The sequence below is a fragment of the Urocitellus parryii genome, unplaced genomic scaffold, assembly GCF_045843805.1.
Source record: "Urocitellus parryii isolate mUroPar1 unplaced genomic scaffold, mUroPar1.hap1 Scaffold_140, whole genome shotgun sequence".
NCBI lineage: Eukaryota > Metazoa > Chordata > Mammalia > Rodentia > Sciuridae > Urocitellus > Urocitellus parryii.
This window is the reverse complement of record NW_027552002.1, coordinates 82,926-110,509: the sequence shown is the minus strand read 5'-3', so window position 1 is coordinate 110,509 and position 27,584 is coordinate 82,926. Positions and strand designations below refer to the sequence as shown.

At 38.9% G+C, this 27,584-nt stretch overlaps 1 protein-coding gene across 1 annotated transcript; it reads right to left on the bottom strand.

Annotated features, from left to right (window-relative positions):
• Positions 1-12,562: 12,562 nt before the first annotated feature.
• On the bottom strand, positions 12,563-26,974 carry LOC144251638 (bone morphogenetic protein 3-like). The gene is given in 5 exon segments (XM_077794455.1): positions 12,563-12,754; positions 19,417-19,475; positions 19,478-20,326; positions 25,934-26,025; positions 26,256-26,974. Coding segments are annotated over 5 exon segments (1,911 nt in total).
• Between the last annotated feature and the right edge of the window lie 610 nt (positions 26,975-27,584).

Here is a 27,584-nt window from a genome sequence, read left to right as displayed (position 1 = left end):
GCAATATCTCTCCTGAGGCAAATGTGATAGCTCAGAATTTTTTTGAGGCTGAAATATCCGACTGAGGATAGGGTTGTACAGAATGCTCTTTCTTTGTAGAAAAATAGATAATGAAGAAAGACAGGTTCAATGAACATCTAAAAGCAAGTTTAAAAAATTCCACTGAAGTGTCTCACAAATGAATAATTATGTCATGACAAAGAGAAACACAATGTTCTTGGTTTCCTGATCTCCTTTCTGGAATTGTACCCACAGAGAGGATTAAGCAGTGTACCCACACAGTAATGGGGCCACACTCTGCTTCGTCCCAGGGCCTTGGGGTCCATGCCACAGTCAGGATGTAATAAACCGGCCAGCTTGCCTCTGTTCAGGCTAAGAGCTGGACTCCCTCTAGTGGTCATGGTAGCAAACAGGGGTCTGGCTGCTTGGCTGAAAACTAAACCAAAGCAAATAGACTGGGACCGTTCTTAATATGTGGGTGCTGTCAGAGAATCTGAGGGTGATTAAATAAAACAACCAATGCAGAGCTTCAGGGACCTTCCATATCAGGAGCTCTCTTATTCCTCCCTTTGGCCAGGACTGTTGGGGCTGAGCCCTTGGCAGGCTGGAGCGCTTTTGCTCAATTAAGTCAGGCTCAGAGATTGTTGTGTGTGGTGCGTTTTCTTGTTATTGAAATCAAGGGAGGATAGTGAAAAGAGTACTGGGGAGAGTGTCTGGAGGACTGTCTCTGCTATGTGACTTTGAGTAGGTCCTTGGGACTTCACCTTGATGGGACAGTTTCCTCCTCACTGAGTTGAGAGGATGGGACACAAAGCTTTCTTGCTGACAATCACTTAATACCTGCCAGGCGCTAGGCTGGGTGCTTTGTGGGGCTCCAAGATTTTAAAGTTCAAAGGAAGGGATAAAATTTTAGTGTAAACACCTAAAGTATATTAGAGAAAGTGCTAAATTTCATAATCAGAAGCCACAATAGATTTACATACAGAAAACTGAGGATTAGATAGTTACTTCTGGATGGTAGAAATGAAGCAATGTCACAAATATGTCTTATCCATTCATAGCAAATCTGTATCTCTTCCTTCCATGTGCGTATGTATACATATAAATGTGTAGATAAATATCCAATGAAATAGAACCCATAATCAATAAGATAGACAACCATTTGGGGAAAGTATATGCAACATGACTGACAAACATAAGTTTCATGTTATTAATGTTTAAAGAATTTTTTAAAATGAGCAACAAATATACCAACTCCTTAGTGGCAAAAAAATAAAAAAGAAACTAGAGATAACCAAAAATATGTAACAAATACATTTACTAGCAATCACACCAATTAAATCAACTCTTAATTAATTAAATCAATATTAATTACTATTAATTATTCAATTCATTAAATCTAACTGTAAATAGCCATATATTTCAAAATTATGACTAAAGCAGCAAAGTTTAAAAAGTTTGATTATAGTTACTAGTATTCAATGAGCCATGTAGAAAATGAGCTCTTAGACACCAATGAAGGGTATATATATATATATATATATATATATATATATATATATATATATATATATTGGTAATCCATCTGAAGCAAAGCTTGGAAATATGAATTAGACTCTGATTTCTCAGAAAGCTTAAAAGGAACTACCAGATGAGCAACTATGGAGTATTGTCTATTTATATAGATAGTCATTTAAATATTTATAATATGTTACAGATAAAATACCCTACAAAAGAACATGTCCTATATACCATAGTTTTATTAAAATAGTAAACTATGTGTACATGTGAGTTAATATTGAAGAATATACACAAGAATACAAATTGAAACATTACTGGTGTTTATGTGCTGAAATTAAAGGTAATTTTCACTTTAATTTTGTACCTTTTCCTGTGGTCTACATTTCCAATGCTTATGATAAATTATTTTACTGGCAGATAAAGCAATTAAGCAATTTTTGTTGAGGATGGGAAAGCCTGAGCAAGTAGAGCACATTCCCATGACAATCTCTTAACTACATTCCCCATGATGTTTCCTAATCTTAAAATTTAATTTCCTGCTTCAGTTTATAGTACTGTAGAGGTAAATAAAGGGACTAACAAAAGAGAGGCTTCTTTTCACAGACCATAAAAGTTCTGTCTCACTGGTGACAAATTGTCTTTTCATACCCCTTAAGCACTATATTTAAAAAAAAAAAAGAATAAAGGTTGTTGATTGCTGCTGTCCACATCAGGTCTTGGGAATTTCTGAGGAAATAGGATACCTTACCTGGCTTTCTTGTTGTGCTATAGAATCACTCTGCTTTGCTGGTCAGTCAAATATGTGATCTACTAGGCTATGAGCCCCTTGAGCACAAGAAGAAGACAGGCTTGTTTATGCAGTAAAGAAAAATAATAAATGGGAAGAGCATTTTAACTTTCTATGTAAATTTAGAAATTTCACCTTTTTTTGCTCTTATTTTCTATAGCTATGGAATGAGAATGATAATAGTACCTTATAACAGTATGGCATCACACATTTTAATCATCACCATAATGTATGAGCATTAAGTCTATAAATTATAGTGGCTATGCTATTAGCTTTGGGTTTGGAAGGCTTGGAGTTTGAATACAATTTTTATTAACTGTTAAATCTTGAAAAAGTTGGTTAGCATCTCCAAGTCTCAGATTCTGATGCTCTAATGATGAAACTAAATGTTGGTATTGTCTATTGCTCAATAAATGAAAGCTATTATTAACATCATTACTCATATCTGAGGTTATCTTAAGGTTTTAGAATTTTGTGATTGTTTTTTGTTTTTATTATGTACAAAACCTCTATCAAATAAGAATACCATTATCATTCTTATTTACAACCAGTAAACAAGGAAGATTTTTTCAATTTGGATTATTGGGAATTGAGAGTGAATTGATAGATACAATATGTAGAAACCAATGCAAATCAAAAATTGCATAGTATTTTATGATGCACAAAGTATTTTCACAACCAAAAGATTCACAAAGCTTGGAATAAACTATGGATTGTTATTATGTTTCCATTCATTACTGTGAATTGCATGTGTACCTTGCCATATTATTTGGGAGTTCCTGTGAACACTAAGAGCCATGTGTAACTCATTTACCTGGTTGATTTAAGAGGAGTTTGATAGTTTCCAAAAGTTTCCACTCTCTCTTTCTTCCCCAGAAAAACAGAATGCAGGTGCATCCAAGTGATTGAAGGGAATTGAGTGTAGATTTGTCGGGTATGGGAAATGTATTTGGTGAAAAGCTTTCTGTAGCTCTGTGTGTGTGTGTGTGTGTGTGTGTGTGTGTGTGTGTGTGTGTGTGTGACTCACAAAGGCACAGGCACCTCTGTGTGTCCCACACTACTTGGGAATGAGATAATGGGATGACTCAAGGGAGAAAGAAATGGAACAAAGATAATCACACCAACTCATTCTGCACTTTAGGAGAATCTTATAGTGAGTGCTTAGAACGCTTAATTTTCTTTAGAAGGCTCTCATGTACTCAAACAAAATTTATGAACATTTCTCAACTTCAACACTATGTATCTACAAGTAATTATGTTATCTTCTTCCTGATCACATATCATTGCTCACAATTTCAATTTCAAAACCCTTACTTTATTAAATTTTCACTCAAAACTGTGTTGGAAGCAACAATGAATGATTCAGTTCTCATTTTCATTTTTCCATTCATCTCTGTAGATGGAATACCAAGAAAAGAAATCTAAGAGCTTTCTACACACTTTGATTACCAAGATATATTTCATGATCTGTGAGTCCCATTCTAAGTGTCAGACACATTAACAATTACAGTCAGTTGACAAAAATGTTTGCACCTTGTAAAGCTAAAGAACTCTTTTTAAAGGGTTTAAAGAGTCATGAGTCCTTCAGGGAAAGGGGTGGGGAAAAACAGCAAAAATATTCTCCTGGCTATGGAGACTGAATACTTCCCCCTGAAAACTGTGGATTTCCTGGGCAGACACCCAGCTTCAAATGGAGAAGCAGCTGGAGAGTCAAAAACTGACTGCTTTTGACTAGTTTATACCCACAATTTTCTATTTTAGCCTAGGAAATAGCTACCTTCCTGACCTAGTTATTTTAAAATGTTTATTAATTATTTTGATAGCCACTTATCTATTTCTAATAAGGGGAGGCTGAAGAGAAATTTGGAGGAACATTTTATCTTTCTATATGATATAAATGTGTGCTATAATTTAAATCATGCTACCATATAATATTATGACTTTCTTTTACAACATTTTACATGATTTTTTTTAAAGAGAGAGAGTGAGAGAGGAGAGAGAGAGAGAGAGAGAGAGAGAGAGAGAGTTTTATATTTATTTTTTAGTTGGCGGACACAACATCTTTGTTGGTATGTGGTGCTGAGGATCGAACCCGGGCCGCACGCATGCCAGGCGAGCGCGCTACGCTTGAGCCACATCCCCAGCCCCATTTTACATGATTTTAACTAATGTCTTTGATGTGTTAAGTCATTTGCCTGTAGAAGAATTATTGAAGTGAGTTCTGTCTGTCTCCCTATTTGTCCATCTACACATATTCTAGATGTTCATAAAGAGCAAAAGATCAGTTTCTTGCAAAAGTGTACCCATGTGGGTGAATTAGTAATAACTACAGGCAGATTTAGTGTCATAATAATAAGTTGTTTAGAATCAAAGGAAAGATGTGTTGGGAGTTTTCTTCATCATGTAATGCTGGAATGAGCAGCACAGCTGTGTTTGAATGGTCATGAACATCTGTATTATAAACCACAGTTGAGTAAAAACTGGTCCCAGTGCCAGAAGAAATGACCTGAGGCAGCTTATACATCAGAGAGTGATTAACATAATCTCAAAAAGTATGGGTTATAAATCTGTAATAGTTTTTCAATTTTTAGTCTGCCAGAAAGATGCTGAGACTTTTATCATCTTTTAGGGGTCACATACTGGCCAAGGATCTCCCTTTCGTAGAGTGTAACTGATTCAGATAAAGAAAACATGTTTTGCAAAGAGTCAAAGGGAAACTTCTTCCTGCTTACACCTTAGGTCAGTGCTGTCCAAAACTCTCCGTAGCAATGGAAATCTTTTATATCTGTGCAATCCAGTAAAGGTATTTATGTGTCACATGTGCTATTGAGCACTTGAAATGTGTGGTTAGTTGCACTGAGGAACTGAATTTTTATTTTATTTCTTATAACTAATTTGTAGTTAAATAGTCACATGTGGCTAGTGGCTATCGTATTAGTACAGAGCTTAGATTCAAACCCTTCCAATGTTTTTGTCCACTGAGGGAATTTTTCTGAGTTATTAACATTATCAGATGCTAAATATTTAAATGCTAGGTCAAAAGTAAAGTTCAAACTCTCTGTCATTCAAACTACTAAAGAACTACTTATTTAGCATTCCTCTACTTTCAGCCACTGCTATTCATGTCCCCTCATGAATAAATTACTATTCAGGATCTCTTGTCTCGGGTGGTGGTCATGGTAACAATCTTCAAATTCTCAGTGGTTTAAACAGATATTTTTCTTTTCTTTTTTTTTCTTTAGTAAGAAATTTTCAGTCAAAATAAATATTGGACATTAGTTGTAAAAGTACAAGACTTTGGGTTGGGCCCAGTGGCACACATCTATGATCCCAGAGACTTGGGAGGCTGAGGCAAGAGGATTGCATGTTCAAAGTCAGCCTCAGCAATATAGGGAGGCCCTAAACAACTTAGTGAGGCCCTGTCTCAAAATAAAAAATCAAAAGGGTTGGGAATGTTGCTCAATGGTTAAGCAATAAGAGTTTAATCTCTGGTCCAAAAAAAAGTATAGGATTTGGGCCTGTCATTTTTTCATAAATGCAATAAACAAAAAAATCTTTTCAATAAATAAATCTTCAGTGGTGCTGTGATTTGGACAAGTGCCCCTCAAAGGCCTATGTGTTAAAGCCTTTGTCCCCAAAGTGGCACTATGGGGTGATATGACCTAGTGAAAGGTACTTAGTCATTAGGGGCAGGCCCCTGAAGGGACCCCCAGTCTCTTCCTCTTTCCATTGATTCTGTTTCTTGGCTCATGTGGTTAGGAGTTTGCTTCATCAGACACTTCCAATGTGATGAACTTTTTCAGAGACCTAAAGCAATGAGTCTACTCGGTCTTGGACTGGAACCCCCAGAACTGTGAGCCAAAATAACCCTTTTCTCTTTTAAGTTAATCATTTCAGCTATTTTATTATGGTAACAGGAAACTGACTGATACAAATGGGTGGTAGTTTCCTTTATCCATTTACCGTGTTTTTTCTCTATATTCTAACTCATTTGTAGACCATTGTCCTTATGTGTCTGATAACCACACTAGAGGTTCATGAGATTTCTCTCAAACTCAAATTTTATTTCAGAAAGCTGCATGAGAAAGATTAACAAAGTTTAAGACTCTTTAGGATTTTTAATTTAAATGAAATTTGCTTTTTTTTAAAATTAATATATGTACTCATATTTGGGTGACTTCTTTCTTCTTGAGGCATGAGATCATTTCTTATGTGCCCAACAGAGTGTTCAAAATTAGGATGCAGTGGAGGACTCTGCCATATACAAGTCAGAAATATTGCATCTGATGATGAATCAGTTCTATATCTCAGTTCTGTAGTTGGAGTGGGATAGAATTTAAAAACATCCACTATGACACCTGGAAACTGGAAACCACTGTGACATTTGAAGCAACTAACTTCAAAATGTTCTAATATTCCTCTAAATCTGAAATCTCTCTTTGCGATATATTGCTATCTCTTAGAAATGCTAGGTGAGCTTCCAACCAAAGGCAATAGAAAGCGCAGCCCCAAAGAGCCTAGCTACTTCTTGATGCACTCCACCACCTGCAGCCAGGCATGCCATCTACCTCTGCATTATAAAACCATCCAAAAATCACCCGCAGATCTGAGTGTTCTTATTCTTGCTATTGACAGCAGCATGTAGCCTCCAGCTTCCATCCAATGTTTGTCTATGTGATTGTTTCAGTTGCCAAAATGTTGATATTGTGTCATTAAATTCTTCCATTTCTAACAAATGATTTCATGAAACTACATACACTGGACCCATTTTTTTTTAAAATCCATATTTATTCATGTGTCTATATGTAAGTGTTTAAAGTGATGGGAAATCTCCAGAAAGCAGGACCAAAGTTTTATAAACACCAAACTATTTCTCCTAAGTAAGTCCATTTTGGGGAAAGCTCTGTCCCATGGTTCTTGGACATAAACGCCTCTCCTCTAGACCACTGCATTTCCATCTGGCCTGAGCCCCCATGAGGTAGGGGGTGATTTTGACTGTAACCTCATGGCAGTTTGCCAGTGTGCTAAGTCTGGCAATGTAGTTGGCTGATATTCTGATCAAGGGGCTAGATCATGATCACACTTGTATCACACTTCAGTGATGCTGTTGGCAGAGTGCTCTCTCTTGCTCTCTCTCTCTCTGTCTCTCTCTCTCTCTCTCTCTCTCTCTCTATCTCTCTGCTCCCTATCTATCTATTTCTATCTCTCTGCCCCCTCTTTCTCTCCCTCCCCATCCCCCGATTGTGTGTGGAGTGGAGGGATCTGGGAGGAAGAAAACCTGAGGGATAAAAATACCTGCTACTCACTGACTTAAATTTTCTGGAGACTGGAGTACTTATTATCTTCAGGGCATTTTTTTAGTGCCTCAGAAAAAATGTGGACTAAACCCAAGTTGTCCCAATTAAAATTGACAACATTGACCAGAGAGGGAAAAGTAAAGGTTCACATTCTGACCTAGTGCATTATCAACAGCCTCTGATCATCTCTTGAACTGAGGTTGTTTCTTTACAGACAGTAGCTCAAAACCCCAGACAATATAGGATTTGAACTTGAGGAAAACTAATGATGGATTTTCTTCCCACATTTTCTGATGGGCTTGGATAAAATAGGAAAAGTAGAAGGGGAAGAGAATTCTTAGGGAATAAAAACAAAATAAAACAGAAACAGCAACTACCCAAAATGATTACTCATAGTGTTTGCTCTTTGGGGGTTCATAATAAGTGTCCACTTTAAAATAAAAAGCAATATATGTTATCAAAATCAGTTTTACCCCATACATCCCTGTTCCATAAAGAGTGCTCAACTTCCACCCTATTCACTAAGAGATTAAGTAGAAGATGCTTCCTTTGTCTTCTTTCACAGCTCTTCCTTATGGAAGAAGAAGCAATGATCCTGTTAGTGATGAGTGGAAATGGCTCATTCCTCCACTGATGCACATTTCTCAAGGGGGCATGATGAGATTTAAAATTATGGTACCTGTATTCTTGGTCTGTGGGGGTCTGCAATCTTAATGAGCTATAGGGAAGATCAGTATTTCCCCTATGGCAGGATTACAGGGAGTGTTATGAATCCATTTTCCATTGCTAAAACAAAATAACCAAAGCTGGATAATGTATAAACATAAGAGCTTTATTCAGTTCACAGTTTTGGAGGTTTGAAGTCCAAATTACATGGTGCTGGCTCTGGCAAGATACCTCCTGGTTGCATCACATCATGGCAGATGGCATTTTGGTAAGAATGCATGCAAGAGAGATCATGTGGGGAGAAATAAGTCAGATAGCAAGGAGGGGCCAGTCTTGCTTTTAATAATAATCTCCTCATAAGAAATATTAGGTAAATATTAGGTAAAAATTTATGTTACTGAATAAATGATCATGGCAGATGGCATTTTGGTAAGAATGCATGCAAGAGAGATCAGGTGGGGAGAAATAAGTCAGAGAGAAAGGAGGGGGCCAGTCTTGCTTTTAATAATAATCTCCTCATAAGAAATATTAGGTAAATATTAGGTAAAAATTTATGTTACTGAATAAATGATCAACAGTTAATATATAGCTAGGTGAATATAAAAATTAACCTGGAATACTGTAGTCCTGAGATCTGAGGAATCCAATCTTCCAGTTTAAGTTCTACAACCCCAATTCTGTAAATTGTATGTTATTTACATAGGTTACAATAAAATATTCTTAAAATACTAATCAACATTGGCTGTCCCTTAATTGGAATTCCAGAGAACAGTTATTGAAAAAAAGAACTCCTTTATAAAATGACGGTGTGTGTATGTGTTTAGGGTGGCTTCCCACACTGCAGAATGGTTAGGGAAAGGTTGAGAGTGGAAGGGCTGAAGGGAAGAAGGAAAAGAGGGAAAGAGAGAGAGAGAGATGCATGAATTTTAGGACATGGCATTTTGTAAATTTCTGTTCTCATCCATGCCAATTTTTTCTTTCTTTCTTTCTTTCTTTCTTTTTTTTTTGTACAGGGGATTGAATTCAGGGTCACTCAACCACACTGAGCCACATCTCCAGCCCTATTTGTATTTTATTTAGAGGTAGGGTCTCACTGAATTGTTTAACACCTCGCTTTTGCTGAGGCTGGCTTTGAACTTGCAATCCTCATGCTGCGGCCTCCTGAGTTGCTGGGATTATAGGTGTGTTCCACAACACGCAACAATCTTTCTTTATTCTTTGGGAATAAAACTTTTTCCATAGTTAGCATAATATGTCCTTAATACAATAGAGGTTGAATGATGGCTATAAAGTCACCTGGGAAAAAGTTACCAGTGAAATCTCTTTCCATTGCTAAGGGACTTTCCGAGATCTTTCATTAGGTAGTAGTATCTTCATATCAATTGCTACTTAAAATAAATTGTAATTAGTTGGTACTTAGAAATTTTTATTACTTAAAGTATTTTTTGGCCATTTGGTGGTATTTAATCTTTATTAAATATGCATTGATTCACATTAAGAAAAGCAACAGACTTTAATTTGTATATGAGGCTGAGAAGTGATACTAAAAATTGCCAGCCTTTTTCATCAATGCATCTCTAAGAAAAACTGTTAAGAATTTAATCAAATATACCAAGGAACAAGAAATTTTCTTTGTCAAAAGACAGTATGACCAGGACATATGGCAGCGACACTCTGGTTCATTTCTGTCTTTAAAATTTGGCATTCAAATGTATAGGAATTTCTTTGGGGGGTGGTGAGAGGTACTGAGGATTGAACCCAGGGGCACTTAACCACTGAGCCACATTCTCAGCCCATTTCATATATATATTAGACAGCATCTTGCTAAGTTGCTGAGGTTGACTTTGAAGTTGAGATCCTCCTGCCTCAGCCTCCTGATCCACTGGGATTACAGTTGTGCACCATCACACCCAGTGATAAGAACAATTTTTAGAAAGTAATTTCATCCCACATCTTGGTTTGAATCTTTAACGTTATGGTACCAGAACAGCAACAACAACAAGAAGAAGGAAGTGAACTAGAGGAAACAGGGTTACTTAGACACCACAACTTCATTCATTTTTTAGATCTGTTATATCTCATTCAGAGTTAACACACACCCACACCAGCTTTTGTATATTTCTAAAGTGGCAAAGAGCTTCTCTTCATATCCATTTAATAGTTTTCCAATAAAATACCACTTAGACTACAGAGAATGCCACACTGGTTTACCAACACTGAAGGGTGGGGATGTTCCTGCATCTGGCTGATGCACAGAGATACTTGCAGTGTTTTCACATCCATCACTATAGTCCCCTCAAGGAAGACGTGTACGGAATAGCTTATAATAAAAACCCAAACGTTCAGTGCCAAAAGGACTTCCAGCTCAAGTGTTCAGTCTCTTCATTTTACCAGGGAGGACACAAGACACACAGTTAACTTGAACCTTCCACAAAATAGATAGATGCTCAATAAATATTTATTAGATGACTGAACCACCATAGATAACTACAGGCAGAGACACAGCAAAATTCCATGGCTTCTGATCCTGCACAGCTTCCAAAACGGATGAGTTATTTCTATTCACCAGGTAATACTCAACTAAGACAAGGACTAACCACAGATAAAACACTAACAACCATCTACAGCCTGAAATGGCTTCTTGTATCTTGAGCAAATATAGCAAGGGAAAGATTTATAAAACAATTTTCTAGGGCAAAAATGAGATAAGGTATGTATGATAAATGGAAATGAAACAAAAACCAAATAGTATGTACATTTAACTCCTTTTCCTGGTGGATAAACTTGGTGAGCTTTGCTAAAGTGTAGATTCCATGACTGAGGCAAAAGCCCAAATCTGTGTGAAAAAGGTGCCCTTGATCCAGATGTGGTTAATGAATGATATTCAACCAAGGTGAGAGTGTTGATGGTCAATGTCTATGGGAAATTCCACAGGAAGGCAAGGCAATATCAAGCAAGTAAAATTCCAATGGCCTCAGGAAGAATTGTTGCTGTTGTTGTGTTTTACAGGGAGTTTCTTTTTCTCTTTTTGAGACAGGGTCTCACTAAGTTGCCCAGACTGGCCTCAAGCCTGCCATCCTCCTGCCTCAGCCACCCTCCTGAGTGTCTGGGATTACTGGTGTACACCACAGCATCTAGCAGGAATGACTATAAAATTCATTTTAGAAAAGACATATAAGAAAGAAGGGCAAAAGATGAGTTGCATCTGGGATTTTTTAAAAACTGAGCTGCTGACTCCCTTTTCTGGAAGGCAGAAAACTGAAAATCGCAATATTTCCAATATAATGGAGGGTCCAATGGCAACTCTGTACAGGCTCTTGAATTGTTCTACCATTTTGGTAAATGTCTCATACTAAAATGGTGCTTGCCAGAACATGAAACTGAAAAAGAATGAATCCTGTGTAGACTGAGTTACAGAGTCATATTAAGTACACTACCTATAGAGGACACAGACCCAGGCACATGTACACACACACACACACACACACACACACACACACACACTCAGCATACCCTCACTTCAATGCACACAGTGACTTGTGTAAAGAAAACAAGGGTAAACAAGTGAAGAACTTCTAATATAAACATTAACATTGACTGGGATATTTAGCACATGTTGGGTTTTTTTCAGAAATCTAAGGCAACAAGCCTACTTAAAAATATGAAATTACTCTGTTTCCCCTAAGTTGTTAGAATGAGTAGAGATAAATGATAAGCTACTGCTGTTTCTCCATTCTATTTTTATTTTTTTATTATTTTTTTATTTTATTTTTTTTAAAGAGAGAGTGAGAGAGGAGAGAGAGAGAGAGAGAGAGAGAGAGAGAGAGAGAGAGAGAGAGAATTTTTAATATTTATTTTTTAGTTCTCGGCGTACACAACATCTTTGTTGGTATGTGGTGCTCAGGATCGAACCCGGGCCGCACGCACGCCAGGCGAGCGCGCTACCGCTTGAGCCACATCCCCAGCCCTCCATTCTATTTTTAAATCCCCTTACAAAAATAAATCAGCGTGTTCTTTAACAGTTCTAAAAACAGTTTGATACTCTTCCTCATGTGATTTTTTTTTTCAAAAGAAAGAAACATGTGTCCATATTTACTACAAATTTATTTTCAGTTACATTCAGGAACAAATGCAGTCCAGTTCTGCATGGTAGAAATCTTCAATCTATTTGCTCATTCTCTTTTGACTATAAAACAATCTTTTGGAACAAAATGCATTGGCAGTGCAAAAAAAAATTCCATAAAAATAAACTAATGATTGAATGAAGCATTCAAATGAGTTCTTTGCCAGGTTATCTGCAAGCACAAGACTCTACTGTCATGTTAGGATATACCTTAAGCACTACATTCTTATTTTCATTGAAGAATAAAATGCTGAGCGAGGACATCTTTTCTGGCACACAGCAAGGCTCAGGAATCCCAGGAACAACCCCCACAGCTCTCACTATGCTCTGCATGGTAGCGTGATTTGATGGTTTCAAAGACTAGAGAAAAGAAATGAGAGAACACACATTAGGTGGAATGGTTATTCTACTCCTCATCACACAAAATGCCTATATAATGAATTTGTTTCAACAATTTTGTAAAATCCTGACATAGTGTACATCAGCCCAACCTTGGCTCCCCATCGCCCCAAAGTGATAGTCATTTGCTGAGAACCTGCTATGTTCCAGGCATTTTATACAGACCACCTCTAATCCTTATAGCAAAAACACTGTTTCTTACATTTGGCAGACTCAAAAAGCTTAAATGACCTGTCTGAAGTCAAATAGCTTATAAGTGGTAAGAATTTGAGCCCATTCTTTCAGCAGGAATCACTTAACTGCAAAGAACTTAATCCCCAACCATGGAATTGATATATTAGTGATATTTTCAACAATAGGTTTGCAATAAAAAAGTTTTTATTATTGTTCTTGACCCTACATTAATCATGAAGAACCCTAAAAAAAATACCCTATTTAACAGAGGTGCCTTAATGCCACTACTATAGTGATGTTTATGCATTGTTGTCAAAATAAAACTAAGTGGGACAGAAGAGCATTGATTGCTTTACTAGTTGCCAGGAAAATGAATTGGATGGTGACTGTTTCATTAATGTAATTATTCAACTTTCAGAAGTGCAAATTGAGGTTAAAAAAGACCACTCCATTGGCCACTGGGGGTCACTGTTGCTCCATGGGCTTAGACTTGGTGGAGTGGTGTTTTTAGTAGTAGATCTTGTCCTGTGGGAATAAACTAGAGGGTCTAAGGTTATCCCACGGATGTCAGACATTTGACCAAGGAAGCCTGGGTTAAATCTCTTCCCCGGGAAAATTCAAATGGGATCATTACCTTCCATGTGAAACATGTGGTTTTATTTAGAAAGCCCCATACAGCTCTGCTCTAACTCAAAGCATTGAAGGGAGGAGTCAGTTTTGCTAACCCAGAGTGTTAGGTCCTGCAGAATGGCCAGAAGACCTCCATAAGAGATGCTTTTCAACAGCACTTTTCCCCCATGGTCTCCTTTGGGTGGGTGAAACTGGTTTTGTTTCAATCATATTTAAAAACAGAAATTTGGGGGCTAGAAATGAGGCTCAGTGGTAGAATGCTTGTGCTTGCATAGCATGTGTGAGGCCCTGGGTTTGATCCCCACCAACACACACACACACACACACACACACACACACAGAAGGGGGAGGGGAGAGAAATCTGGTAATTTGCCAGCCTTCAAGTAAGGAATAGGATTTAAGTCAAAACTCTCACTCTAATTTCAACATTTTGAGCAGTATTTCTTATGGCTTAGAGGCACCCCTGCCACAAAGAATTGGGATTTTAAATTCAAACTCCTAACTCCAACATGGGAAACTGGCACAAGTTACATAAAAGTCAAAGGACAAGAAAATAATACAGAAAATCAGCATATTGTGGGGGGTGGGAAAGGATTCCTTTTGGCAGAGAAAGGGAAAATTTTATTTGTCTCATTGCACTTTTCAATTTCACTGTAAAAAAAAAGAGTCTATACATTTGACTTCAACTTATTGTGAATAAATATAAAAAACTTTAAAATTAGTCTTAATTTTACTCTTACTTTCGAGGGACTTTATGTATAAGTTAAAAAGAGAAGTCGAGTTTCAATTCACTAGCTTGGACTGATTGCAAAACAGGGTTTCGCCCCTTAAGTGAAAAAAGAAAAAAAAAAAAGTCCATGCTGTTCTACTTTGCATTTTGGGTGCCCTACATCATCAATAAAATATGTGAACCTCACCCAAATTGCAACAAGCATTGAACCATGGATGTCAATAGGCTTTGTTTGTTATCTTAGCAGTATCAGTAATTTCTAAAAAGAACTTTTGCAGACATACAATTTTCTCTATTGATTTAAAGTTATTCTGAAGAACTCAATCATCCAAACAGCTTGTCGTGAACCCCCAAAAGATTTTTTTAAAGAGAAAGAGAGAGAGAGAGAGAGAGAGAGAGAGAGGAGAGAATTTTATTTTTAATATTTATTTTTTAGTTCTCGGCGGACACAACATCTTTGTTGGTATGTGGTGCTGAGGATCGAACCCGGGCCACACGCACTCCAGGCGAGCACGCTACCAGTTGAGCCACATCCCCAGCCCCCCCCCAAAAGATTTTTAAAGCCAGATTTTCTAACATAATTCTATTATTGTTAATGTCTAATGATTCAATATTTACATTTCATACAAAGTTGTTCTGTTTAATTAGATCAGCCCTTGGGCAATAAATATGCTGCACATTGCTGTCCTCTATGCCTAGAACACTGTATACTCTTGACACTGAAGAAATATTTGGTAAATAGATGAAATACTTACAGGAAACAGCATACCCTTCATTTTACCTATTTTTGTGGGGAAAAAAAATTCACCACCAAAAATGAAAGGTTCTGCCGGAGATATGGAAAATATTCATGGGTGTTTCCTAGGAAAATTTCTATCCTTTTTTCCCCCCTTAACCTCCAACTCATAAATTATGGAGTCAGAAACTATGAGGGTATGAGTAGTCTCTAGTGAGCTCTCTGGAATTCAGCACAAGCCCTTGAATGGTGAGTTGGTGTTTTCTTATCAGGAACCTCTCGGATTACTAGGGAGTTTCCCCCTTTTTCTCACTATGGAATCCTCTGATCAAGCTCCCCTTACCAGGAATAATTATGTCATGCACAAATGATCCATGCTGTAATTTTCTGGGGTGAAACATATTGCCTGTTCACAGTTTTGGGTTTGTTTCTGAGTTCAAACTGTGTTACTCATGACTCTTATTTACTGAGATTGAGAAATGTTTCAGCCATAAATGCCAGCCTATTCTCTTACCATCACCAGCCTCTCTTTTAAATGAGGTTGAAACATGTCTTCAACATCAGTTCAGATAATTTTTTTGCTTAGGAAACGCAGTATATCACAATTCAATATTTTTAGTGTTTATATTCATGACCAGACATTAGAATTGGAAAATTCAGGCAATTCATTGAGGATGTATGGTTTTGAACTAATTAATGTGAATTTTTTTCATATGGAATATTTGGTGAAACCTATTTGGATTATTTGCTGCCTAGTTCTGTCTTTGCTATTCTTAGCTTTTGCATAATTCCTTGCAAAAGTAACTTCATTCCTCTAATCTTTGTTCGTTTCTTGGAGCTCTGTCAGCAACAATGGCTCAACCATTTTCATTTGAAATTTCTGTTTTCCATCTCTGCTAAGGTGGTGAGGGAGGCAAAGAACTTGGCTTTGGCTATGTGGGTATTTTTCATCTCATGGCAGAATTCCAAGAGTCTCCTCTCTCTCTCTCTCTCTCTCTCTGGGAGAACAGATTGCCTATAAGGGCTAGAAATCGGAAAAATCCAAACTGCTCTGTCTGTGAATGAAATCTACAGTGGTCAGGCCTGCACCTGCCAAACTGTGTGTGATGTCCTCAAGTTGAATTTGATTACAAATACATTAGCAGGGGAGAGTATGTCATCAGCTAGGAGCCTTCATTCCTGACCCAGACCTTGAGGCTTTGCACCCCACTCTTCCAGTCCAGCCCACATGGGTGTGAGGGCCCAGAAACTATCTAATTGGAATCAGTGAAAGGGCAAAGCCTGGAATTTGGGAAAGGCAGAGCACAGCTGTTCTGAATTGTGGAGCAGGTTGTCGACTTTAGCAGAAGAAGAGACCTGCCATATAGAGTAGGCTTTTGCTCAGGAGGCCCAAAACAGGAGAGCAGCTGAGCAGTCTGGCCTGGGAGAACTTTTCTCTGGGACAAAATGAATATCTAATGTCTGAAGATTCTTTGGTGCCTCCATTACTGCACGTGTCATGCTGACCTAGTTGCAGACCCTCATTTTGTTCAGCTGGTCAGGCTGCATTTCTATTTAAGTAGTTGTCTCTGGTTGCCATATTCGACACTATGCTGACAAGGGACATACTTGCCCCTTGCCCTTCCTTCGGCTTTATGTTTCCCATCCCTTGGTTACTGTACCATTGGAAGACTTAAAGGAAACCACTAGAAAGCTTTAAAAGTTAAGCATATCCACACAAGGTGACGAGAGATAGAGAACTCTTTGTAATGGCCAAACCTTCACTCTCCACTTGGTAAAAAGAAATATCAAGCTCAGAGAGAAAGCTCCATGCTTATCCCTGTTATGTCTCCCTGGAGCTCTGATGCCATTCCAAGTTTTGACAAATATTATCATGAGTCCAGTTGCTGCAATGGATGCTCTCCTCATTCTATTACTCTCCAAAGGCACCTCACTGGAAGAGCTCACAGGCTGTTAAACCCGCAGGGAGAATCCTATTTTCAATCTTGTGATACTTGTAAAGGAACTAGAAATACAGAACTTTTTCTTGCTTTACAACTTTTATTTTCTTGCTCCCTTTCCCTACATAGTCTTTCTTCAGCACCCCCACACTTAATTTTCTGTTCTCCTCAGACTCTGCAGTGGCCATTAATGATAACAACAATAACAGCAAATACTTATTGAGCACCTACTGCATGCAAGTTGCTCTACTATCTCATTTCCCCCATCTCATTTTTGTTGTTATGAGGTCCTATTATTACAATTTTGCCCATTTTCAAGATGGTAAACTAACATGTAGAGAGTTTGAGTAATTTATCTAAAGAACCATAGTTGGTAAATGGTAGAATCAAGATTCAAGCCAAAAGCATTTGATTATCAATGTCACTACTCCAAGTACAATTTGTGAATCAGCAGCATTAGTATCATGCTGAAGCTTGTTAGATGTGCATAATCATGGACTCCAGCCCCAAACCCACTGGATCAGAGCCTACATATTTAAAAAAAACCCAGGCAGTTTGCAGACAAAGAAAGGTTTAAGAAGCCCTGTATGATTAAGCATGCATATTTAATTATTCTGCTATGTTAACATACTTCTTTCCTTAAATTTATCCTTTTTGTAACTAATCCCTTATTAGCTTTTAAATTATTATTCTTTAGATCACTGAGGACCATGGTGAAGCTCTTCTGGAGCAATACCAGGTTTAGGATGAGTAAAAGCAGGTGGCACCAACAGAAGAGAGAGACACAAGTGAGGAGCAGTGGTGGAAGGCTGGAGGCTAAGACCCTTCTCCAGAGTTAGGGAATGAAAAGCAAACCAAAAAGAATATCTCAACATTCGTATGGCTTTCTGGAACCTTCCTGGAGTCAGGAGGGAGGGAAAAAAACCTTCTTTTCCAGGTTACCCAAGTGACCTGTTTATGAGGGTGAGAGAGAGAGTTTAGAAAACCCTCAGCCTATCTAAAATCAGTCTTCCTGAACTTAACAGTAGAGGAATCCATTCTTGCCTCTGGATGCCACAAGGCAAGCCATATGGTAAAAGATTCTTCTCTGTTTGCGACATGTGTCATCTTTGTTGTGTTTCTAAGTGTCATCTCTGGTGAATGAGTTTTTGTTTCATCAGCAAAATGTACTCCATGAATCTTTAGACAAAATAAGGCTCTTTTTATCACTGTAAATGTAGAAAATCCTTACTTTGTATTGAGTTTACAAAACTTGATATCATTCAAAATCCTTGGGAAACATAAGGTCTTGGAAAATGTGAAAAGCTTATCTTTCTGAGATATCCTAACAAGAAAAACACGATGTCCATTAGCACCTTTGTTTTTATGTGCATAGTACCCAGTGATCACAGGACTAGAAACATAAAAATGATATCATAAAGATTTATAAACAGAAATCAGTCACTCTTTGAGGTGAAGGATCTTCTGTCCCCATTATCAAACAATAACAAAAATTAATTCAAGTATTTTTAAAAATTCACTTTTTTCTCTGAATTCTATTCCTTGGGTCACCTCTCATTGTTTAATATATTCAGATTGTCTGAAGCTAAGAATAAAAGCATGGCAACAAGCTGAACCGAAAGCTGGAGGGCCCCTCTCTATTTTACTATTTATACCATACATTGAAAGAGAACTGTCACTTGGACTTGCTGTGCAAAAAGAGGTGAGTGTTGGAGAGACTTCTGAAAATATATTTGTCATAATACTCAGTAGTGATATGATAAAACACAGTTCTAATTGAGTTTGGTAGAGTCAGGTAATTTTTGAGGTTAAAATGGGTCTTGGAAGACGTTTACAGAGTCGTCATATTCTATTTTGCCTTCTTTTTTGACATTTAGCAGAGAAGCAAATGATATAAACATCTGGAAGATCTAATGAGGCCAGTTTACCTAGCCAAACCCTGATCTTAACCTCTGTGGGGACAACTCTTCTCATGAGTAACTACTTATCAAAAAAAATGTTCTGCATCAGGGCATCAATCCCATTAGCTTGTCCTTTTGCTCCCACCTTCTCTATGCATTCCATTCCCTGAACATCCCTCAAAGACCAGTCTTCTACCACCTGGGGTTTGCTTATCATAGACAGGTATAGATAACTAGTTGAATATGCACCACGTTTAGAAGCAACACAAAAGGCATATTGTATGCATACATTTTTTCATATTCTTCATATTCATTTTGACCTCATATTACTTTAACACCATTAAAGAAAAAACAAGCATAACCATATTACCTATTGCACTTTAGAATGTAGTAAATCAGGGTCCAGATGGATTCTGTAAATGAAAACATGCACTGACACAACATGCACATTCAACTTAGTGTGGCTTTCTACTCTGTGGAAATAGAAAGAACAGGGTTAAAACAATGGCTACCTTTGGCATGGGGAACTGGCAGGCTCCGGAGCAATAATAAGCATCAAAAGACTTGGGGAGATAATCCATTCACTCCAGCCAATATCCACAAAGTCCACTTTAAGGTATCTCTTGGCACAATTCCGAGGTTCAACCCACTGCTTTCTTCTTGCCTTCTTCAAGGTCTGCTCATCAAACTGGAGCGTCTGACTCTTTTGGTGAGGTCCTTTTCTCTGTTTCTTCTTGTTCTTATTATTCTCAGGAGGCTGAGTCTGAAGGGTCTTGTAAGGCTTCCTTTCTTCCCATACCCCTTCCTCCTGGTACTGTTACTCTGCCCCAGGAAGCTCATTGTTCTGCAGAAGCAACAAGATACCCGTAGAGCGTTTCTTCCTTCGTTCCATAGAAAGGGCAGCTCTGATGTGGCTATCCAGTTTGGGAACAGCTCCATTGGGGAAATTCCAATGTCCCTGTAAGCTTGACACCACACTTTCTGGCTCAGAAATGGCAACATCGTTGGCATACACCAAGATATAAGGCTCCGGAAAAGGAACCATCCTTTTTGGCGGTTGCTGTGCTTTGGGGGTCATGTTAAATCCTATGAGGAAGTCCTCGTTTTCCTTGGCCTTCTTCAAGAGCTGAGTGATATCTTTAGAGAGCCAAGACATGGTATCTCGATGAGGTTTGGCTATATCTACTGACAGATGACCCAGGAGTTGGCTTTGGTTTAGATTAGCTTGGAGGCTCCACGCAGAGAGTTCTATCTGAATGTGTTTTCTCTGAGCATGATGTGAGCATCTTGGGGACACTGGACAATTCCAACTGATGTTTACTAGCTCTCCAATATAGAAATACAGTGTGGCAGACAAAATGTTTTCAGACATGGTTAGGGAAGTCAGATTAAAAATATGCAGTCCTTTGCTTTTAAGGTCTCCTAGGAAGCAAAAAAGACAAAGAGTAAATAGAAGTAAATAAGACCTCAACCATGTGAAAAATTTTGACTCAAAATAAATCAGTACCCTAAATATATGAGATAAAAGCCATAAAATTCTCCGATGAAAATAGAGGAGTAATTCTTCATGAACTTGGATTTGACAGTGAATTCTTAGATATGACATTCAAATGTGAACAATAAAAAAAAACACATAGATATATCAATAAAATAAATTTATAAATCAGATAAAGTGAAATTCATTGAAATTAGTAACTTTTGCATCAAGGGACATAGTCAAGAAAGTGAGAAGACAATCTTCAGAATGTTAACCATATATCTGATAAATCTAATATCCAGAACCTAGTACATAAGTGACAGCTATAACTCAACAACAGTTATAACTATGTATAAACTAATAAAACATGAGCAAAAGTCTTTTTGCTCTCCAAAGAAGATATACAAATGGCCAACAGGCACATAAAAAGATACTCAAAAACATTAGTCATTAGGGTACTAGAAATCAAAACCACAATGTACTAGTTGAGACATACTAGTATGGCTATAATAAACCAACCCCAAAACACCAGAGAGTCAGAGAGGATGTGGAAAAAGTGCAACTCTTTCACTTTGTCAGTAGGGAGGTAAAATGGTTCAGTTGTGGAAACCAATTCAATAGGTCCCCAAACATTAAACATAGAATTACCATATGATCCAGCAATTCTACTCCTAGACATATGCCTCCAAAACTGAAGATAGACACTCAAATGAGTATTTGTTTATAGCAGCACTATCACAATGACCAAAAGGTGGTAACAGCTCAATAGATGGTCAGTGGATAGATAAGCAAAGTGTGGCATTTCTAAAAGATAGAATGTTACTGTTATGAAAGAGAATGAATACCAATACATTCACAATGTAAATAGACCATGAAACATTATGCTAAATGAAATAAACTAGAGATGCAAAAGTTCACAAATTGTATTGTTTTATTTATGTCATATATTCAGAATAGTTAAGTTCATAGAGACCATAGTGGTTGGTGTTTGCCAGGGACCAGAGGAAGGACCAAATGAGGAGAAACTCCTTATGGAGTTTAGAATTATAGAAATGTTTTGGAACTAGATGGGGCTGGTTGTCGCACAACACTGCAAAGGTATCAATTGCCACTTAATTGTTCTCTTAAAAAGTTAATTTCCTATATTTGTGAATTTTACTTCAATTAAAAAATACAAACCAAAAAATTTATGTAAACTCTTGCTTTTGAGGGTTTCTAATAGGGGTGGGGAGTCACCAGGAGTAATTTTAAAAGCCAGAAAAAAGTTTAAAGCAAAAAATAGCCACTTTTATGATTTGTTATTTCCTTTACTGAAGCACCATAAATGTGTGAAAATTATAACACCATAGTAAACTTAGTGCAGGGGTGGGGTGGGGCAGAGCTGAGCATTCTAGAGATGATATAGATCTGCACATATAACTTTGACAAAATACTGTAATAGCCTCCTATCTGAGGCACCCAGACCCTACTAGATACAAGCACAGGTTTAGAATTAGACTCACCTTGACTTAAGTGCTGGCACTTAATTAACTGGGGGAGCTATTGTTCTCATTCATAAAATGGAGATAATTTCTACCTCCCATGTCATCAAAATTAAATGAGATAAGTTTAAAGCATTTCAAAAAGATCTAGTTAAGCGTTTCTTCTTCTTTTTTATTTATATAAGACAGCAGAATGCATTCCAATTCTTATTACACATATAGAGCACAATTTTTCATATCTCTGGTTGTATACATAGTATATTCACACCAATTCGTGTCTTTATACCTGTACTTTGGATAATAATGATTATCACATTCCACCATCATTAATTACCCCATGCCCCCTTCCTTCCCCTCCAACTCCTCTGCTCTATCTATTTGTCTATTCCTCCCATGCTCCCTCTCCCTATCCCACTATGAATCAGTCTCCTTATATCAAAGAAAACATTCATCATTTGTTTTTTTGGAATTGGCTAACTTCACTTAGCATTATCTTCTCTAACTTCATCCATTTATGTGCAAATGCCATGATTTTCTTTTCTTTTATTGTTGAGTAATATTTCATTGTGTATATATGCCACAGTTTCTTTATCCACTCATCTATTAAAGGGTATCTAGATTGGCTCCACAGTTTAGCTATTGTGAATTATGCTGCTATAAACATGGATGTGGTTGTGTCCCTGTAGTATGCTGTTTTTAAGTACTTTGGGTATAGACCAAGGAGAGGGACAGTTAGGCATTTCGTAAATGTAAATTGTCAGTGTAATTAATGCCACTATTCACAGTATTTCGGGGATTGTATCTCCCACCTGCCTCACAAAATGTAGGGTGCAGGATATGTGTTGGGTAGGCAGGGCAAAATAACTTAATATTCAGAAATATATTAGAAAATGAGCCACCCATTCAAAAATGTTTTTAATTTTATTTCTTGTGTAGTTTGTCTGAAATCTGATACTACATGAATCTTGAAGTTAAATTTCTATATAGCTCCACAACAACAACAACAAAAAGATTGAAATTGTTTACTTGTACTTCTAGTTCTTCATATCCAGAATAAGAGATAGTAGAGAGAAGGAGACAGATTTGTCAAGGCAGAACACGGCTCTTTCTCGTGAGATCATCTAACAAGTTGTTGGTAAAGCTGAGGTTAAAGAATGTCCAGTGCTGGGACTGGCCACCAAAACCCAGGCTTTCCTTCATGCACTTGTTCCATATACATACTTGTTTCAGAAACACACGCAATCATGAAATTATGTTCTTGATCAAAAACATGTTTCTGTAAAAACAAAACATTTTTATAAAGATGTGGAAACTTAAAATGTGTTCACTGAGTCCCCAAGCACAGAGGAAGTGCAATGGGAAACACATTTTACTCATTTTTAACATTGTGTGAAGCAAAAGAAGGAAACTGCCATTTGTGCACATTTGTATTATCCATGACACCAGGATAATATTTTGCAGACCTTTATAACAAAGCCATGGCATTGGAGTTGTTCAGAGACTCTGACCTTAATTCATCCCAGTCACCATAGCATATACTCTTACCCAAACTTTGTGTAGCAGAGGGAAGTTTAAAATGTAAGAAGAGAAGTCACTCTGTTCTAAGTATGTGGCAATAGAACAGCTGCCAAACTTACTGGCAGTGAATGAATGAACTCCGAGGGACAGGGGTGGCAGAGTCTCACTGGGTAAACTAATCCTGCTCCTTTCCCCCACATTTTGCTTCAAAACATTTCCTTATTTCAGACTAGTTTCCCATTACCTTGTTACCTACTCTTGGTCAGCCTCCACCCCTGTGTCTAATCTTCAATATCTTCTCATGAAAATTCTCAGAATCTGTCACACCCCCTGGTCCCACCACTCCCATTTCAGTTCAGGCCATGATTTTAAAGTTTAAGCCCTGTGACCCAGTACCTATTCCACTACACTACAAATACAAACAAATGTATTTTGTTCTCAGACAAAATACAAATGTGCACACATCCCAGTCTGCTCCTCTATAAAATGAGCCCAGTAGTGTCAACTGTAGAGTAGTTGTGAGGATTAATCGAATGGATGCAGGTAAAGTCCACATTTAAGGAAAACTTCCTTAAATGCTAGAACTTCACTGTCCAGTATGATAGTGACCACCTACTCCAGTTCAAAGTGAGGTGTGCTGTATACATGTAAAATGAACACTGAGTTTCAAAGATTTGCTAAAAAAATAAATGTACAGTATTTCAGAAATATATTTTATATTGAGTATGTGTTAAAATGATGATATTTGATTAAATGATAATATTGGGTTAAATGTACTTTATTATTAAAATTAATTGCTTTTGTTACTTTTTGCATTTTTAAATGTAGCTACTAAACTTTTAAAATTATATATGTGGCTTACATTTGTGGCTCCTATTAAATCTCTATTGGATGGTGGTGGTCTAGAATAACCACTGGTTTTATAGTCATGGCCCAAAAGGAAATTTTTTAAAGCTTGTATTTCCAAAGGCAGTAAAGAATGAGGATTTTGCTCAACACGAATAAGCAAATAAAACAGTAAATTGGGCAAAAGATTCCTTTCTTGAAATGCAACATTCTTTCTTTATGAAGGACATATTAGATAAAGATAATCTTGGTGATTACTTTAAAAATTTCCCTCCAGCTGCAGTTAATCATTTCAATCTGCAACCGAAAGTCTAAGACCAACAAACTGCTCTATTCTAGAGCTAAAAGGGCCTTATAACACAGAGATTATGTACATAGTTTCCACTGTATTATTTGTGTATTACACACATAAACATACTACAGCCAGCCATGAACAGACACCAAAGCAAAATAAATGTTTTACTTTAACAAACATGAGCTGAACACCTACCAGGTGCTAGAGCTGGGGCTAGATCATAGGATTTCACAAATAGATGTTCCTATTCATGCACACTGGTGAGAAAGAGGATCGTGAGCAATGTGCAGGTAGCTCTGCCACTTTAACACTAGCTGTCCAAGGTGTTAAGGATCTTGGAACAGAAGAGGAAGCACTTAACTTTGTCAAGATAGGTTATAAATGTTTTGACAGTTTTGGTAGCAACAAAGTAGAAGTTATACTCATGGAAATGACAAAGTCCAAATAACATAGATATCAGGGTTTGGAAAGATCACACAGATGTCTAGGGACATAATCAAGAATTGAAATTTTGGGTTAGAAGGGCACACAGTGAACAACAGGTAAGATTTCATAAACTAAGGAGGAGTCAGCCTGCATCTGTGATGTGCAACTTCAAGAAGGGATTGCCTCAGCAAAGTTGAAGCTGAGGGATTTTAAGGAGACAGGGAGAATGTTCTAGAAGAATCCACCTAAAACAAGGAAGCCACATACTCCACTTTGAAGTCAAGGTGAGGGAGGAGCATGGTAGGGGAAGGTGTGCACCCACGGGAAGACCTCTGGGAAGGGTTACTCTGCGAGATTCCAGATTCAGCTGGGAGAAGGTCGGGAGCACCCAGGATGCTGTTTGTGAGGAAGATACTGTCTGACTTCTCAGCTGTCACTCACACTTACACTATGGAATAAATTATGAACTAGTATTCGTATTTGGAGAAAATGAAATGCCTGAATAATTTCAAGGAAGAAAAAATTTGAATTTTCAAAGTATGCATTATCAATACACAATATGAATATTCAAGAGTACTTTGAAAACAGCAATTTTCTGTCACATACAATTATTTTATATAAATTCATATTATACGCTTTTCATTTAATATACCTATGTAATATGCCTACATATCACAGGCCCCAAACATTTTTATTCACATGTTTATTTGATGTGGGAAATTATCTAATACATTCAATCAGTAACTCATCCATTATAAAATTTTACATTGTTGAGGAAGTTCACAGTCCCCTATGCCTTCATATAACTTAAAGCAAGTCTACTCTGAGGTGCTTCGGACTTGATCATGCTGAGTTCAATAACTCCCTTTTCCACTATTCCTCATTATGTTTAGAATTCGTTGTGCAGGGATTCAAAGCTCAAGAGCCTGCGGCTATGTTTAAATGAGAGCAATATTTACCCAGAGAAAGAGCCTGTCTCCACCCACCCTGCCAGGTCCAAGCAGACTCCACTGTCACCAGACTGTTGTGTTTCTGATAATCAATACACTGATGTTTAATAGTGCTCCTTCGGCTGTACCTACAAGGTGAAGCAGAACCCCCACATGCTCTCATATGTGACAGTGTCCTTCAAATACTAATGAAGAACAACAGCAGGGTCCGAGGCAATTTCAGACTCCTGGGAATGACCAGTTCCGGGCCCCCCAGGGACGCAGTACACCCCTGACTCCCACCAGTTCCCCCGGACACGGAAGATGTTTGACAGGGGTCCAGATCAGGTGAGAAGGCTGCGCCTCCTGTAGCTCTGACCTCAAGCACCGAGCATCCTGACCGGGTGGAGGGCTTGGCCTCTGGTGGGCAGGGCAGGGCGAGGCCTCGGGTTTGGGTCCTGGCATTCTCGCTGTGCGCCCCTCTGTCCTCAGCCTGGTCCCCCATCTTGTCCCCGAGTCCTGGCGACCCCACGGTACAGCACTAGCCGTGAGCTGACCTGTCTTTCCCTTTGTTGGGTGAGCAGCGACGCCTCCTCTCGGGTGGCAGCTGCTCTGGTGTGGTGCTGGGGGCTGTCTGCTTCCCATGAACCTCCAGTTACTCCACACACAGCACCCTGCTCCTCTTTCCTCAGCGGAAAGGAGATCCGGTGGGTGAGTCCGTGCTTTCCCTCCAGGCTGAGAGCCATGGGAGTGTGGCTGACCCAGGCCTCCTGTCCTGTCCAGGCTGTTTGCCACTTTCTCATCAAGGACAGGAGGACCAAAGAAGGGTGTGGAGGACGTGCTGAGGGCATCTGGCTGCCCCAGGCGCCCACAGTGCTGAGCCCCAGGCGCCCACAGTGCTGAGCGCCTCTCTGCAGCTGGCCCTCTCATTGTTGTCCAGGGGGCACCAGAGTCCCTGCCTTGCAGGTTGGCCCTGGACCCTGACTTACCTTGTGGTGACCGGCAGTTCTCCGTGTCAGTGCTCAGCCTTCTGGCTGGGCCCTGATGCCAGCTGGGGGCAGAGAGGTGCAGCAGCGTGGTGGCCCCCACCTGACCCATCCTGGGGCTCACCAGAGCCAAAGCCACTGCTCTCCGGGAAGCGGGCACCTCTCATGGCCCCACCCAGGCTCCTCTGTGCCAGGAGGGGTGTGAGTGGCCTAAACCCACCCCAGCACCGGGGCGCCAGGGGACTGCTGCAGCCTTCCCCACAGGGCTGCCCTGCACCTGGTGGACACAGCCAGAGCACAGGGCTCATAGCAGCCCCTGGCATCAGGGCACAGAGGTCAGCAGCCCAGCCCACCCACACCCAGCTGGGCTCAGCCAGGGGAGCAGCCCTGGCCAGGCACTGAGGAACTGATAAACCATGCGAGGCCCACCTGCCCCTCAAAGCTAGCCATGGGAATTGGCCCAGGAGAGGGACCGTGGCTCTTCTGGCCAAACCGGGGGCAGCAGGGCAGATGCCGGTCCTGCTTCTCACCCACACCCCCAGTTCCTGTCCAGACGATCAGAGACACCTGGTCACCAGGATGCCCAAGTGAGAGGGAGGCAGAGGGGCCGTCCCCAGCAATCATGCCCAGCTGTCCATGACCTCTGTCCCTAGCCAGGACCTCCCACAGGCATGTGGGGAGGGAGGGACAGTGAGACTGCTCCTTCCTTTCCCGGCTAACCT